General features: G+C 34.9%; 1 protein-coding gene across 4 annotated transcripts; it reads left to right on the forward strand.

Moving 5' to 3' along the window:
* Positions 1 to 719: 719 nt before the first annotated feature.
* Positions 720 to 17,275, forward strand: Usp20-33 (Ubiquitin specific protease 20/33). Of its 4 annotated transcripts, none has more exons than XM_077428467.1 (21): positions 720 to 959; positions 1,964 to 2,083; positions 2,155 to 2,298; positions 6,588 to 6,765; positions 6,841 to 6,991; positions 8,196 to 8,283; positions 8,440 to 8,650; positions 8,723 to 8,816; positions 8,887 to 9,008; positions 9,077 to 9,266; positions 9,346 to 9,487; positions 10,841 to 11,032; positions 11,097 to 11,212; positions 11,296 to 11,474; positions 11,569 to 11,761; positions 11,840 to 11,950; positions 12,035 to 12,178; positions 13,499 to 13,625; positions 14,091 to 14,237; positions 14,370 to 15,297; positions 17,022 to 17,275. In XM_077428467.1, exons 1-21 carry the CDS (start codon positions 843 to 845, stop codon positions 17,090 to 17,092), a joined length of 3,765 nt encoding a protein of 1,254 aa, XP_077284593.1. In that variant the 5' UTR covers positions 720 to 842; the 3' UTR covers positions 17,093 to 17,275. The 4 variants fall into 4 exon arrangements, with proteins under 4 accessions (XP_077284593.1, XP_077284594.1, XP_077284595.1 ...); XM_077428468.1 differs by having other exon boundaries at positions 14,370 to 15,066; positions 16,956 to 17,275; XM_077428469.1 differs by having other exon boundaries at positions 14,370 to 15,060; positions 16,956 to 17,273.
* The last annotated feature ends 281 nt before the right edge of the window (positions 17,276 to 17,556 follow it).

Below are 17,556 nucleotides of genomic sequence, written 5' to 3' on the forward strand. Positions count from 1 at the left end.
TATTATATGACAGCTAAAGGCAGAGTGAGTAGTGGCTCTCTGAACCCAGCCGAGTTGGTTCCCACTCGCAGGAAGGCAACCAAACTCGACCATGTCGTATAAGCGAGCCGCCACAGTATTAATGATATATTAATATTTTTTAAACTTATTTTTGCAAACAAAACTTATTCAAATTCTGTTAACAACTTCAACTGCCTCTGAGCCAGAACGGTGTTTTTCATCAATAAATAGAATAAAGACATACATATATAAGAAACACAATGGTTCAGGACAGATTGACGGCTTTGTCTATGCTATTATTATTATTGAAAAAAAAATGATTATGAACAGTGAAAAATTGAACGAAAAGGTGATAGACCTCTTTTCAAGGAAAAAAGACAGAAGAATCGATTTTATAATGAAATAAAATACATATAATGTTTAATTTTGATCATTTTGATGTTAATAGTAAAATATAATCCAAATAAACATTTTTTTTATTTTTAATCAACCGCAGCACCCCCAGATATCTTATCCACGAGCCGCCACTGAGTAGAAGTGTATGTCGACATTCATTAAAATTAATCATTATTGAAATTACGATTTTCACACTACGACAGTAATATAAAATTCAAACATATATGGTTATGTATTAAAAACGATTTATTTTGATACGAAATGAATTTTATTTGTTTCGAATTACGCATCAACGGGGTCCAATTTTAGGAATAGTTGCACAGTGTGAGTGGAGACGGTCATGGCCGGCTGTCGGCCGCCGCCAAACGTCAAAGTGTGAGGCGGCGGCGCGCGGCTGCCGACACGGCCTGCGGCGCCGCCCTCCGCTGCGCCCCCCGGCATGCGGAATGGCGCCTTCGCCCTCGCCCGCACCCGCGCCCGCGCCTGCGCCCCCCGGCTCCACCGTCGTCTGCCCCCACATCGAGCCTGCGCCCCCCAACTCGCCCCATCTCGCTCACAACCAGGTCGACATCCCACCCCTCTCCCACAAACACACCACCTATCAAATGCAACCCTCCCCGAACACCACCTGCCTATCACCCAACCCAACAAATGCGTATCAATTAACCTTAATGATAATCAAATATTCCATTGTACTCTATTCAATCAAGTCATCGTCCATTCACAATAATTCCCCTTACGCATATATTATTACACGCACACACAATCTTCCCCGCTTGAAATTTATACAATTGTGCAAATCAATTATACAAATACAAATATTAATCGAGTTCCCTTAACAAAAACCATTAATATTAAAACGCTCAATTCTATACATAATATATTTATACAAACTTTTTATATCACATTCCAATTCAACTTTTTCGCAAATTGAGAGAATTTTTTTACTTCAAATACACCGTTATCTGCTTTAAAAAAAAAAAAAAAAATAACCATTTCCCATAACAGACATTTGATGATCGATTTTTTTTACTATCCTTCACACATAATGAGTCTAATCTTCTCTTATATTGATTTATCGTCGAATAATGTTTATGATTTCTTGAATTGCATTCATTAAAATACGTATGTATATATTTTTTCACTGTATGCAGATTAGTATGAAATGATCTTAGAATTTCTCTTCATATCAACATATGATGTTAAACGCTATGTTGCAAATACATATGTACATATATTGTGTAAACGTTTTTGTTTGCCGATTTAATGCAATGTATACGGACTTTGACAATTCCGATCAAATTGTCACGGTTACCAAATCCTCTTCGATACAATTTTCACTCACCTATACTACTTGTTAGACGTAATTGGATTCAATATATGGTCTATTTGAAACATTCTGAATCGCTTCCGCTTCGATTGTGATGTAATGTCGAAATTTATCGACAATTTGCCGTAATATAAAGATAATCCTTGAACTTTGAACTGTATTGACGCGTGTAGAATCCTAGCCGAGGCGCTTTTTTTTTTATGTGGAAAGACTGTATTGTTGTTGTTTTTGGTTTAGGTATTGAGCTGTACTGATTGTGGTTGCAATGGGCCGAACCTCTGGATTTGTCTGCAGAGGGAGTGTTCGCACGTGGGCTGCTCGGAGAACCACGACGATCACAGCACGACTCACTACAAAGTAAATTGCCGAGTCACGAAATCCTTTGGCGCCGTTTCAAGTCTTTGTCATGATTTTGTCGGTCGTTTCAGGAGAACCCGCTGCACTGCGTGCATATGAACGTCACCAACAGACACGTCTGGTGCTATGAATGTCGCCGAGAAGTCTTCCCCTTTATGGTGTTCACGACGGTGTCGCATTTGCCCGAAACGTTCGTGAACAATTACGGCAATCAGGTATACTCGCGTTCCACGCTGTGGTTCATATGCAATGATAAGCTTTTTTTTTATAGTACGTTTCATGCCGTGTGATAAGAATGTAATGTTGCGGTCATGTTTGAAAGAGTGTGTGTTGTTGGTTTGTTTGTTGTGGCGTTGAGGATGCCTGTAGGGCCTCAATGGGGCTTTGATACGTGTTGGTCTTATTTATTGGATAGTTTCTGGACTTATTAATACTAAGCGACGATAAAAAATTGCCTCATTCCTCATGCTATTATGTATGCTTTTTGGCCAGTTTTATATTTCACTACGTTTACAAGGATTGATTTTTAATCTTAGTATATATTTTTTTATCTAAACGTACTGATTCAAGCGGTAAATGATTTTATTTTAGATGAAGATTTAGATTAGTTTCGGCTCGGGTTAAGAAAAAATCGTGATTTTTTGTTGTTGCTTAGTGTGACTTTTTATTGATTTAAATGTCTTTGAGTTACCTAATTTGAGTTTTGTTTTATCTTTAAACGTTTGCCCGCGTCAAGTCTTTGCGCGACAAGTCTGTAGCGCGGCTGTCTTCCATAGAATTTCTGAACTTTGCACGGGATTTTGAGCCTTATATGCGCCTATTTCAACTGTTTTAAGGTTTAAAATTGGTTGAATATATTACTGAGAGTTGAATGCCATCTATTCAATTTGCCTAAAATTAATATATACCAGTCGAAATTAGTTTTTTGTGGAACCATACTGAAACCTCGTTTATGTGACGTCACGTCTGTTGAACAATGGCGACGATACGTCTCAATTGTATGAAGAATGATTATTTGACAATTAAGCCAAAACTACGAGATATATTATGTATTTTATTGTTTAAAATAATACTTTATGTGTTAATTAACATATCTGGTTACTTGAATAAATATTACAATCTGTATTTAAGGTCGAAAACTCGATTGCCAAATTCGCGAAAAAGGTGCCGCCGCGTACAGGGCTTGTTCGCTATATTTATTGCCGCAGGCAAATGGTTAATGCGCCTTCCTGGCCAGAAATATTGTACATTTGATACAAATATTATCAGTATTATACAAAGTACATAAATACATACATAGAGACATCTATGGTCAAATTTGTAAATTTGCAGCATTTTATACAATTCAGCGAAATTCGAGATTGCTGAAAACTCGAGATTTTGCGAGAAAATGGGTAAGGTTGCCAATTTTTTGGAACCGTTTTAATCAAAATCAAGTTAATTGGCAAATTCTGATGGGAAACGATCGACCTGAAGTCACAAATCCAAGGATTTGAACCCGTGACCACTCTGTTCAAAGCATTATATACTAACCACTAGTCTATTCTGCTGGTTATTTTATTTTATTTTATTTATTGAAAAATCAATAGACAACAAGATGTAGAAATGCATAAAAACAAGTTATCTGAGTTATCTATGTGGTTAATCTATTAAATTAATTTATCTAAAAGGGCACTTTATCAGTAAAAAAAAAAATAGTAAAATTTTATTATATAATTAGGTATATTTAAAATTTTATTATCATTTATAAATAATTGAAATATTTTATTCATTAGATACAAAAATTATGGTTACACGACAATTGGTGCAAGTCCAAAAGGTTCAACGACAAAATGTACCCGAAAATTAGTGCACTGACAAAATGTACCCGCGACAAAATGTTCACGCGACAAAATGTCCACGGAAATAATGTTCAAGCGACAAAACGTTCAAAAATCCTAAATTTTCCTATTTTAATGGAAAAAGTAACTTTTTATTGTATTATATTTATCGATGTATATGGTACTTTTTATCGTATATATCGCGGATGTTATTAAATTAGTAAAAATTACAGGTGTTCTCAACCGCACCAACATATTCTTATTTAAATTGAACAATTACATTTTAAGTGAATGTCATTGTGACTCATTGAATATCATTTTAAGATGTCATTGAATTAGTTTAAATGTTAGGGGTTCTTAGCCGTATCCAATATTTACTTATTTAAATTGAAAAAAACCTGTCTAAGCGTATGAACTGCAGATTACATTGAATTAGTTTATATGGCAGGGCTTCTCAACCGTCTCCAAAATTTTCTTTATTTCAAATGAATAATTTACTTTTTATCGTATACATCGCGAATGTTATTAAATTAGTGAGGGTGTTAAACTTATTCAATGACATACGCTTAAAAAGTAATTTTTTCAATTTAAATAAGTAAACATTGGATACGGTTTAAAACCCCTGACATTTAAACAAATTCATTGACATCTGCAATACGCTTAAAAATTTTTTTTTTTCAATTTAAATAAGTAAATATTGGATACGGTTGAGAACACCTGTCATTTATACTAATTTAATAACGCCCGCGATGTATACGATAAAAAGTAAATTATTCATTTGAAATAAAGAAAATTTTGGAGACGGTTGAGAAGCCCTCCCATATAAACTTATTCAATGTAATCTGCATTTCATACGTTTAGAAAGTTTTTTTTTTCAATTTAAATAAGTAAATATTGGATACGGCTAAGAACCCCTAACATTTAAACTAATTCAATGACATCCTAAAATGATATTCAATGAGTCACAATGACATTCACTTAAAATGTAATTGTTCAATTTAAATAAGAATATGTTGGTGCGGTTGAGAACACCTGTAATTTTTACTAATTTAATAACATCCGCGATATATACGATAAAAATTACCATATACATCGATAGATATCTAACATATAATACAATAAAAAGTTACTTTTTCCAATAAAATAGGAAAATTTAGGATTTTGAACATTTTGTCGCTTGAACATTATTTCCGTGGACATTTTGTCGCGTGAACATTTTGTCGCGGGTACATTTTGTCAGTGCACTAATTTTCGGGTACATTTTGTCGTTGAACCTTTTGGACTTGCACCAATTGTCGCGTCCCCAAAAATTATATACATATATTTATTTTTCTATTTTAGTCTGAAAAATTTTCAAAATTTAAATATTAATTTTGATTGCAATAATGCAAAAAAAATTATATATTCTAAATTTTCTTTTATATGTATTATATTAAAGCCGTTTTAAAGGTTAATAAAGTCAACCTATAAAACCCTCCACATGAGGCCACCACACCCCCAACGAATACAGTCTAAAACACCCTTATCAGTGGCGTGCGGTGAAATTCTCTCTCTTTTTATGATACAGCCTTACTTAATGTGCGCGAGCAGGATACAAGGGGAACAGCCTGTTCCTCTTGTATCCTGCCCGCGCACATTAAATAAGGCTGTTCGACAAAATGAGAGAGAATTTCACCGCACACGCCACTGACCCTTATATACATACATTAACAAAAAGATGACGGTTTTTCATTACTTATGTAAATTTTCTATTTGTATTGTACAATATAAGCGAAAAATCCACTTAATGAATCTCTGCCTCGAATTTTTTATACTTTTAAAACAATTTTTTTTTAATTTCATACATATAATTGCATAAATTCAATAAATGTCACAACTTATATTGACACCAGTGACAATCGCAAGTCACCTCAGTGCGACTAACATTTTATATAAATAGTGCGAAATACTATTTATTTTGTGTACCTATTAAAGTTAATATATTACATGTTGTATAAATATTGATGTAAACAGAATTTTCTTCGCTATCTGCATACAAATATGTAAATATACATACATAGGTATTTCAAATCTTATAAATATTAAAGTACTATAATTTGTCTATGTACTTCGTTTATATTATATTTATATTTTTAATTTTTACACTTTTGTTATTTATTTTTTTTTCTCTCTGAATGATGTATTATTTTCCTTTTGTTACTTTTTTTATTATTTTATTTTAGCATGTTTTCTGCTTTTGCTTTTTTCCTTTATTTACAGTTTACTTGTTTTTATATCATGTTTTTATATCTTTTTCAAATGTAGGCCATTGTGGCGCATTAGGTTCTTCCTGTAATGCCACAATGGTCCAAAACTATTAAATAAATAAATAAATGATATATTGAGTTTAAATTATTGAAAGTTGGCAGAGATAGCAAATAGCTATTAGATCGAAATGGTTTGTCCACATTGTCTACAGTATATGTATATAATAAACAACAATAACAACAAGGAAAAAAGCAGAATTAGTAATGACCTTTTTATTTCCGCTCTGTCTCATTCGCCTTGGTCTTTGGTCTTGGTCTTCTTTCTGTATATAGTCACGAGCCGTATTATATGTTCGTACACAAGTGCAAGTTGCCATATTGGCAGAACGTCATAAAGTGCGACTTCTGTGTTTATATGTATAGCAATTTTGATTTTAGGTCGGGAATAATGTGAGCGGCGGTTTGAAAGGTGCTGGGGAACGGCTCCGGAACATGACCAGCTTCGGCCTGGAGCGCGGTCCCGGACTCAATGTGTCTGGTGCCGGCGACTCGCAAGACTCCAGTGATGCCGACGACGAGGATGCCTTGGACGCAAGCTATGACGGAAAACCCAGAGGTGACGATTTCCAGTCTTTGTCGACGTGAATTCGTCGTTTGATTTAGCATACTAAAGGTTTGGTTGTATTTGTAGGCTTGGTCGGACTGCAGAACATCGGCAACACGTGCTATATGAATTCGGCGATCCAAGCTCTGAGCAACACTCCTCCATTGACTCAATATTTCTTAGATTGTGCGGCAATGGTGGACTTTTTAACGGACAGTAAAAAACCTGGAGTCAGCAGGTTTGTTTTGTATTGAATTTTTACTTTATCTATGTATGTACGAAGTAACAATAGATGAAGTTTTGTGATCATGCGAGAATTCCAACTCGATATTTTGAACTCAGAATCGATCACTGATTACGTTTTTATGATCTGGAAAAAATGTGTGTGTCTGTATATTTTGGGGATTTTTTTAACACCGTTAGTCCTATCGAACTGAAACTTAGTATCGGTTACTGAAATTCTTATCGATACGATGTAAGTTTTTTTGAAATTTTTAAGTTGACTGGAAATGGTACCTCCCCTTATAGGTGTCCTCGTTACTTTATTTTTTTAAGTTTTTGAATTCAATTATCTCGCAAACCGCTTACCGAATCGGACTGAAATTTTTTTACATGTAATAGAACTTATAAATTTTGTATTCTAATATTTTTACTTGATCCGGAAGTAGTACTTTTACTCTAGAGATTGGAGGTTTTTTATGTTTTTCTCCGAAACCTTTTGGTTTATTGAACTGAAATTTCATATCTAGAAGTTTAAGCTTAATACCAAGTTATGTATAAAATTTGGTAAGCGTCCGTCAACCGGAAGTGGCAGTTTACTCTTGTTCGATTTTTCTTCCACTATTTTTTTTGACCCCTCAAACATGTGTAGTCTTCACGAAAAAATTCAAGTATAATTATTTTATCAATGTGATGAAAAAAAAGTGGGATTTTTCGTCTTAGAAAAGTCAAAAATGTTGTGACCATGATTCTTTCCACACCCCTTAAACGTATCGAGCTGAAAATTTATATTTGTATTCTTTATGTACTATCTTAGAGCTAATAAGGTTTTGGTCAGAATTCGTAAACCGGAAGTAGTATTTTTTTTTTAAACAATATTTCATTATTTTATTTTGACCTTTTAAATTATTTTTATTTTCTCGATATGTAATGGGTATAATGATTATAGTGATTTTAAGTAATAAAAAAAATTCGAACAATATCCGACAACCGGAAGTAGAACTTTTGTCTTGTGTAAGTTTCCCCACATTTGCGCTCAATTTGTATCGAAAATGTTCTCATAACCGGTGTGTGTAAACGTGTATGTTTGTATGTTAAATTATCGAATTTTGTTTTGTGACCTTATATTCCTCAAATACATAGATAATGCCATGGGTTGGTCACATCTGTTTTTTTTTTTGTATAGTTTTGGCTATTGTTGTTTATTTGTATTATTATTTCAGATCGTATCAAAAGCTAGTCAAAGAAATATGGAATAAGAAGACGCGAGGGTATGTCGTTCCCAACGGTATACTTTACGGAATTAGAAATGTATGTTTTATTTCTTAAAGTGGGGAAAAAACAATTAGGCGATTAGTTTCTTATATTAAATAGCTGAAAAAAACTAATCATCTAATTGCTTTCCACCCGCTCTTGTATTATTCAATTTAATATTCTCTCTATTTGAATGCTATTTTTACTGTTCAGGTACATCCAATGTTTAGAGGCTATCATCAGCACGATACACAAGAGTTCCTGCGATGTTTTATAGATCAGCTGCACGAGGAATTGAAGGAGCCTCTGCGAGAGAATAAAGACGCTAGGAAGGTCCCATCCGATGCAAAGTATATTACAAAACAACCGGTACAACAGAATTCGTTAGCAAATCACGTATCGTCAGGATCCTGTCAAGCAATCAGTAATAAATTAGATCATTTCTAAGTGGCTTTATTTGTGTTACGATTTCTTTAATCGATTTCCGTTGTTTTAGTGTTGAGAAGTAGAGAATCGGATGATAATGTGAAGGAGATGAACCGACGGCAGAGATCTTTCGATAACATTCCTTCTGCGAATAGATATCACAGGTAAATTATATCCCATTGATTGAGAATCGGTTTAAACTGGTTGATTTTTAATTTTGTGCGTATTTTATAGGGTACATACTCAAAACGAAGACGGCGAAATCAACTCTAATGGCAAGGTACATTTCGGTCATCGGCGATCGGCTAGTTATTGCGATCCTTGCGGCTATTCACAACTATCTCAGAATGTCAAAAGTGTGTTTTGTCATATGTTGTATTTGTAGATGATTGTATTATGTATTAATTGTATATATATTTTGTAGGCGAATTGCCCAATTCTTCGTCTCGTCCAGCGTCGCCTTTGCATTGTATGGATCAGGAGAGTTCCGAGAAGGATCTGGAAGACGACGATGAAGAGACGTATGAGACGTGCGATTCTGGCGCAAGTGATACAGGCTCGCTCAGCGGCGAGGATAATTTCTCGTCGCAGTCCAGTATAGGATTTAAGAGAAAGTATGCTCGTGTAGTTTGTTTATGTTTTGTATTGTTCTAAGTTGAGTGGTGAATTGATGTTTCAAATGTATCGTTTCAGACATGAAAACGTAGAGAAACGCAGTAGCGAGTCGGAAACAGCGTCAGACACGTCCGGAAACACGACTAAGTATCGTAGCGTCATATCCGATGTCTTCGATGGGCGGTTGCTCTCGTCCGTGCAATGTCTTACTTGTGATAGAGTAAGTTTAATTGTTTTGGTTCACTTTTGTTGCACTTCTGATGCAATTTTCGGGTGTTTGAATTGTTATAAGTCTTGGATGGTATATTTCATTCATAACTGTTGATAATATTTTGTTTACTTCTTCGAAGGAGGGTGAAAAATTTCGTCAAAATCGTTAATCTACATAGTTTTCGAGATGAAATTAACATACATTCAATATTTTTATTACATGCATATGGTGTAGCGAAAATTTTGTTCGCGACTTCACGACTACTGGTTCACAGACATGTTCACAGATATTTCGTTAACTGACACGATTTTCACCAACACATGGCTCACTGATGCTTCGTTCACGATCGTTGATTCACAGACATGTCGATATTTCGCTAACTGATATTTTTTTCATGAACATTTCGTTCACAAATTTAAATTAACTTGTTGGTGTAGCTCGTAAGTGAACGGTGGAAGATTTTTATTGAATAATTTTTTCCAGTTTTTTATAATTAAATCATTATATTGTGTATGATTAGCAAAAGGCAATTCTTGAAAAAAATTGCTTTTTAAAGGTAGCAACATTAGAATCTTCCGTTCTGTAGTAATTGTTGAAAATCGTGTTTATAATAATGGAAAAGCCGGAAAAATTTTTTCGATAACGACCTTCCATCATTTACTTACGAGCTCTGCGAACGAGTTATTTTATATCTGTGAACGATATGTCCGTGGAACAATGGTCGTCATCTGTGAACGATATGTCCGTGGACCAACGGTCGGAACAAATAGTCCCGAGCGAGTTGTCGTGAACGAACCGTCCGTGAACGAAGTGTCAGTTAGCAAGATGTCAGTGAACAAATTGTTGTTGAACGAATGGCTGTGAGCGAGTTGTCAATGAACGAAATATCCGTGAACGAGATGTCGTGTAATCCATATGTGCCATGACAAGAAGTCCCCAAGGCGGCACGTGGTTAGATTATTTTTGTACACTTATAATTTTTCAAACATACAAGTACATAGAATAAATAGAGACATCTATGGACAATCAATAAAAAACTTTTGATACACAGTAAATTTTCGAGAAATACATTATGTAGGTAGCATATTTTTATTAGATTCAAAAAATTCGAGATGCTAATAACTCTATTTTGCGTGATTTCTTAGATCCCTCATAACGATTAGGATATAAAAATCAGAGATGGTCGATTTGTGTTTTAATAAATTTGAACCCACAACCTCTATTGGTATGCAATAGCTCTACCAGTGCACTAAGCTGTGGCTGTAGTTTGTTATTTTGTATTTATTAGCTCATTTCATAATGTAAAATATAAGATAAATCAACAAACTTTCCTCAATTGATTATGCTTCACCTTGGTTTCAGATATCTACTCGAGTAGAAACATTCAAGGATTTGTCGCTGCCGATTCCATCTAGAGATCACATGGCCGTCCTTCACAATGGAGCTTCTAGCGTCGCGGGGACGTCTAGTAATGGCTCAACGACCAGTTCTTCGGGGCGCAGTACGGCCTGCTCCGACGCCGTCTACTCGGCGACGTCCAGTCAAGAAGGATGGGTAAATTGAATCGAAATCGAATGAATATGGCGATTGTACCAGATTTTAATGTAGTAATTTGCAGGTGTGGTGGTTATTGGGTTGGTTGAGGTCGTGGTTTTACGGTCCGGCTGTGACTTTGCATGATTGCTTAGCTGCTTTTTTCAGTGCCGACGAGTTGAAAGGTGATAATATGTATAGGTAAGTAAATATATTACACATTACATACGAGTTTTTCAATGTGATGTTTATGTATTTGTTATTAATTGTGTCGGATGTTTCAGTTGTGAAAAGTGTAATAAGTTAAGGAACGGCGTTAAGTTTTCTAAAGTGTTGAGTTTGCCGGAGATATTGTGTGTGCATCTGAAGCGGTTCCGGCACGAGCTCATGTCCAGTACTAAGATCGGAGCCAAGGTTTCGTTTCCATTGAACGGATTGGACATGCGACCGTACATGCATAAAGGTTATTTAAATGTTTGAATGCAATATTATATATATATACATATTCCAGGCTAATAATGTTGTACTATGTGAATGTGATTATGTATTATTTTCAGATTGCACATCGACGGTGTCGACGTATGAGTTGGTTTCGATAATTTGTCATACGGGAACGGCCGGAGCCGGACATTACACGTGTGTGGCTCGAAATCGTCAGGCAGCTAGATGGTTCGAGTTTGACGATCAGTATGTGACGGGTTTGACTCCGGAACAGGTCGCCGCTTGCGAAGGCTACGTTCTATTCTATAAGTAAGTTCGAAACGTCCGTTTCACGTTTTGCATATAGTTTTGTGGAGGATTAATCGATGATGATTTTTTTTGTTTCAGGAAAGTCAATCCTCGTATGGCTGCGGTTCGTCAAAAGGCGTTGGAACTGTTAGAGAACGCTAGGGATATAAACGATGCCAAATATTTCATATCAAAGCAGTGGATTAATAGGTTATTTTTTTTTATATGCTCTATGTTTTGCATTTGTTTATATGTATATTTTCAGTGTTGATTGTAAGTTTTTTTTTATTGCAGATTTAATACGTATGCGGAGCCTGGTCCTATCGATAATTCTGACTTCTTATGTCCGCACGGTGGAGTGCCTCCAGATCGTGTTACCATAGTTGAACGGCTTACATCTGTCATCCCACAAGTTCTATGGGAGTTTTTATATCAAAAGTATGATATATTATTGTTTGAATTTTATCATTCTTGATTTTTTGTTTTTTTTTATTCAGAAATCTTTTTTTAAATAAGAATTTGATGCTTTGGAATGCAAACTTGTTGGAAGCATAAGCACCATACTTTTTATGTGCCTCACATGCTACTTTTCAATAGCATTTCATGTATTTTTGATTTTTAAATGCTTTTTATTTTTACTAAATTATGTTCACAATACATCTTATATCTATTTTAATAGTTACTGATCTACTGATCATTTTCTATTTTGCAATTTCAATTTAATTTTGTTAGTAATCATAGTATTATATTATTCTAATGTTAATGTACAGTATAAAAGGAAAAAGCTCAAAAACCTATTTATAATTCTTATAAATGCTCATAATACATCTAATACATAATATTAATTAAAAACTCTCTAATGTCGACGATCTAAAGCAGATTGTGTTTTATAAAAATTGATTGAAATTTCCATCGTTGACCAAACCGCGCAAAATGGCAAAGTTTGAAAACGATCGGAAGGCTGTAGGAAATTTAGCTCAATCGTTTCGAAGTAAAACATAAAAAAGCCTTCATACATACATAAATAAATTAATTGTATATGTATGTACATATATAATATACTAGTGGTTTTACCCGGCTTCGCTCGGTATTTATAATATAAACCGCTTAAACATGGCTAATGCAATAATAACCATTCATTTGTTTTTTTATTACATATATTTGAATCGAATAAAAAAATTATATTCAACGATATCGTCGTCATAGAAGCTCTGATTTGTTTTCGATGCTCCCACCCAAACCTTACATATTTACAAAGTCTCTTTCGAAATTATATATTAGATTATAACTAGTGTTGTGTCCGTTAATTTCAACAGGTGGTTTCGGAAAGTAGTTGATACTCGAATTAAAATAAAGTTATACGTTATATATAAATATAGTGTAAGGTAACTTATAGGCGCGCGCGCGTATTAATAGTAAAAAGTCGAGCGCCCATTAAATGCTACCCATTCGCCCGCGTCGAAATGATGAATAATTGTGTGTGTGTGTGTACGCTCCCGTGCAGCGCATTTGTCGCTGACGCTACCCGTTTTAACTCGCTCAATATCAGGAGCACATTTCAGACGCTCTACACCCCCCCCCCCCCTCCCCAATTCCCCGCGTTTTATCGACACAATCGGTCGTCACGCCACATCCCTGTGCATAACGTACACTCTTGGCATTTTAAAATTTGTTTTTTTGGAAATCTCCATACTTGTCCACTTACCCACATACATACATCGCGTCCATTTTTATACATATTATTTACTTTTTTAATAGTTTTGGCGGTGGTCCCGTGTGTGATTATCTTCACATTTGTGCCATCTGTCGAGCCGAAGCCGAGCAGTTGCAGAAACGGCAGAAGGCTGAACTGCAACTCTATACGACGCTTCACTACCAATTTTCAGTAAGTCAATATGATTACTTATTATACTGAGCAACAAAAAATCACGTTTTTATTTACCAAAGTGGAGACTAATCAATCATTACTAAGTTTACACTGTTGTTTGAATGATTTTTTGTGACTATGAGAATGATTTTTGTTGGTTACCTCTCGTTTAAAAAATGCTCAATTTTTACAGATATTTTGCTTTTGCAGTGTTTAACTCAAAACCTAGTGTTGCTGTTCCAATTCCAATATTCACTTTTAGCACATCAATACTAGATTTTGAGTTCATGTCTGCAATCTGTAAAAAATGCGTATTTTTTTTGAACGCTCATATTTCAAAAACGAGATATGAGCCACCAACAAAACTCATTGTCATATTCGAATTCATTGGGTCAAACTTAGTAATTTTTTTCGTTGCTCAGTGCTATCAATCAGGTAATTCTTCATTCGATTCTTTCTTCATATTTGATTTTTGTGTTGCAGATGGAGCAAGAGCAAGACATTCAAACGGCCATCTATGCGATCAACATGAACTGGCTGAAACTCTGGCTGGCTTTTGCACGGAATAAAACGCAACAAATCCCCCCACCGATCGACAACAGTGGAATCGTCTTGAAAACACCCATTCAAGTAATATATCGAAGCTTTTACAAGGTGAGATGGGAACAATTAGACGACTAGTAACCGTTTAATCATTTCCGTCCCACTCTTTATATATATATTATAAGGCTATTCTTGTTTTTAATATGATTTAATTTGTAGGAGAACCATGTTAAGTCCACACCAGCCGTTTTAGCGAGCTACGACTATGCTCAGATCAACGAAGATCTGTGGAACTTCTTCTACGGTATATACGGAGGTGGACCTGAAGTAAAATTAAAGTCGGCTCCCGTCGAATCGACATGCGATTATCAGACATACGTGAACGGATCTTACGGGAACTTCTCCGAACATCCTAGTTATAACTCGGTAGCGTCGTCTTCTCGGCCGTCTATCACTTCAAACTATGATAAGAAGGAGTCGGACAGTGACGACGGTCCTCACACCAAGTCCCAATCCAACGTGGATCTCTTCACTCCGGAGAACAGGAACGACTTTTACAAATCGTCCGTAAAGGGAACGCAGTCGTTGCAAGACGTGTCGGTGCGCCACCAGTATTCGAGCAAAGAGCCGGAGAATCACGTGATGATCGTCGAAACGAACGGGACGGACGCCGACACGGACACCGACATGACCCAACTGTACGACATGTTCCGTCAGAAGCTGAAGCCGTCGAAGAAGTCCGACGGGGAGACGGACGACTGTCAATCGCGCGAAGTCAAAACCAAGAAGCCCGCCAAGAAAGTGTACAGAGCCGGCTCGGCTAAGAAGACCACGCCCAAGGACACGGTCCCGGAAGCATTCCATCAAAAGTCCCAAAGAGAAAATTACATAGAGAATACATATAGGAATAGTAATAGTACAATAGTCAATAATCATTCTCAGGAGTTGAACAGTGTCAATTCCGACGCTGGGGATCCTCAGAAAGCGGTGACTGCGAACGACGTCAGTGCCAACTGTCACATAGAGATGGAGAGCGTGGTGTCGAAGCAGACGGTCGACACCGGGCCGGGCGTGCACCAGAACGTCAAGTCGGGCAAGCACAAGAAGTCCTCCGGCAGGAAGGTCAAGCGACAGCAGAGCACCGGCAGTCACAAAAAAGCCCCCAGCTCCAAATGTGAAGAGTCGGCGCCGATCGTCAACGGCGGCGGTGACAAACCGGCCAAATGATTCCTTATAGCCGTCACATTCGTGCAAAGACTCACCAAGATAGTGACTGCTAGGACGCCGAGCGTACGCAATAAGTGATTAAACACATTGTATATATCTTATCGCAGTAAATATGTAATATGTATATTCAATTAATTACTACATATATAAAGCATATGTTTTAGATGTTCAATATTTTAATACAAACGAAGGTGAGTCGGTGTATGCCGCGTGGTGCAATTATTTTGGTAAGTCGGACTCGCACTAATGAAAGCTGGCCCGCATACCATAGATATAGTATATATATATATATATATATATATATATATATATATATATATATATATATATATATATATATATATATATATATATATATATATATATATATATATATATATATATATATATATATATATATATATATATATATATATATATATATATATATATATATATATATATATATATATATATATATATATATATATATATATATATATATATATATATATATATATATATATATATATATATATATATATATATATATATATATATATATATATATATATATATATATATATATATATATATATATATATATATATATATATATATATATATATATATATATATATATATATATATATATATATATATATATATATATATATATATATATATATATATATATATATATATATATATATATATATATATATATATATATATATATATATATATATATATATATATATATATATATATATATATATATATATATATATATATATATATATATATATATATATATATATATATATAATATACCACGCTAATTTCAATGTATAGCAAATTCTTATTTATATCAGTTTATCAGCGTCAGCCGTGAGTTTGAGTCCGATCGTCCATACGTTTACTAAATTGTCATCTCTAATAGCAGGCCCGCCTTATCTGTCACCAACGCTCGAACACCGTCTCACCTTCGTGCATGTTACGCATACAGTCGACGCTGCGACTTGAACCAAAGGTTGCCGAATACCGTTTTATAATAGGTTGTGGCTATTTGCAGGTACTATATCTGCGAATTATTGGCTATTTGCAGGTACTATATCTGCGACAAGCGCAAAGCCTTCTGCGCATGCGCGTGAACTGTCACTCTCAGCGTGTTTACTGTTAACATTTTGTTTTAAACCTCTTAAAATTTAGTTCGAACTCGTAAAGTGACGTGGAGTAAAAAATATAATCCAAATTAGTTAACCGCTTAGACGCCCAGCTGACGCGCTGAGCGTATAATAGATACGGCTGTTTGCGCCTTAAGGCGCTTTGGGCAGCTAAGCGGTTAATATTATTAATTGTTAGAAAATTATTATCATATACAACGTATAATACCTACATACAAGTACAAGCCGTGAACTAGCTAAATGATATAAATCTATTATAATAACGTGCGAAATTTATTTGCCTCATGTATAATGAACGATTGATTAAACAAGTCTAGCATACATTAAATGTAAGAAATTATAATCGGATTATAAGTTCACGCGCATGCGCAGAAGGCTTTGCGCCTGTCGCAAATATAGTACCTGCAAATAGCCAATAATTCGCAGATAAAGTAGCTGCAAATAGCCAATAATTCGCAGATATAGTACCTGCAAATAGCCACAACCTTTATTTTATTATTTTGGAGTGTTTCCTACAAAGATGTACGACACATAGGGGGGCATTTTTAATCGCTAACCGTTATAAAATTAAAAATCTGTAAGGTCGATCTTCATGTGAAGCCCGGGGTGTTTGTATATATACATATATGTTCCGGCCGAGCTTTACGGATCGGCCCAGAGGGTGTAAACTTCACTGTAAAATTTGTATTATACAATTGGAATATAAATTGTTGTCAATATTGAACGAATTATAAATAAAAAAAAAAAAAGAAGAACACGAGGATGAACTTTTTCTAATCGTAAGTCATAGTAATATATGTATATTATATATATACCAGATTACAATAAATATTTCTCGACTTTAATATTATTATTATTATTATTATATATTGTACGAAATGAATGATATATTTTTCGCTTTGGAATATAAAATGTATGTAGATGCGTGGCCAAGATAAGATGATGCACTTAACTTGTAAATGTTGATTAATTGTATAAGAAAAGTTCGTTTTGATTTCTTTTTTTATTGTATG

Source organism: Arctopsyche grandis, chromosome 3, assembly GCF_051622035.1.
Source record: "Arctopsyche grandis isolate Sample6627 chromosome 3, ASM5162203v2, whole genome shotgun sequence".
In the NCBI taxonomy this organism is placed as follows: Eukaryota; Metazoa; Arthropoda; class Insecta; order Trichoptera; family Hydropsychidae; genus Arctopsyche; species Arctopsyche grandis.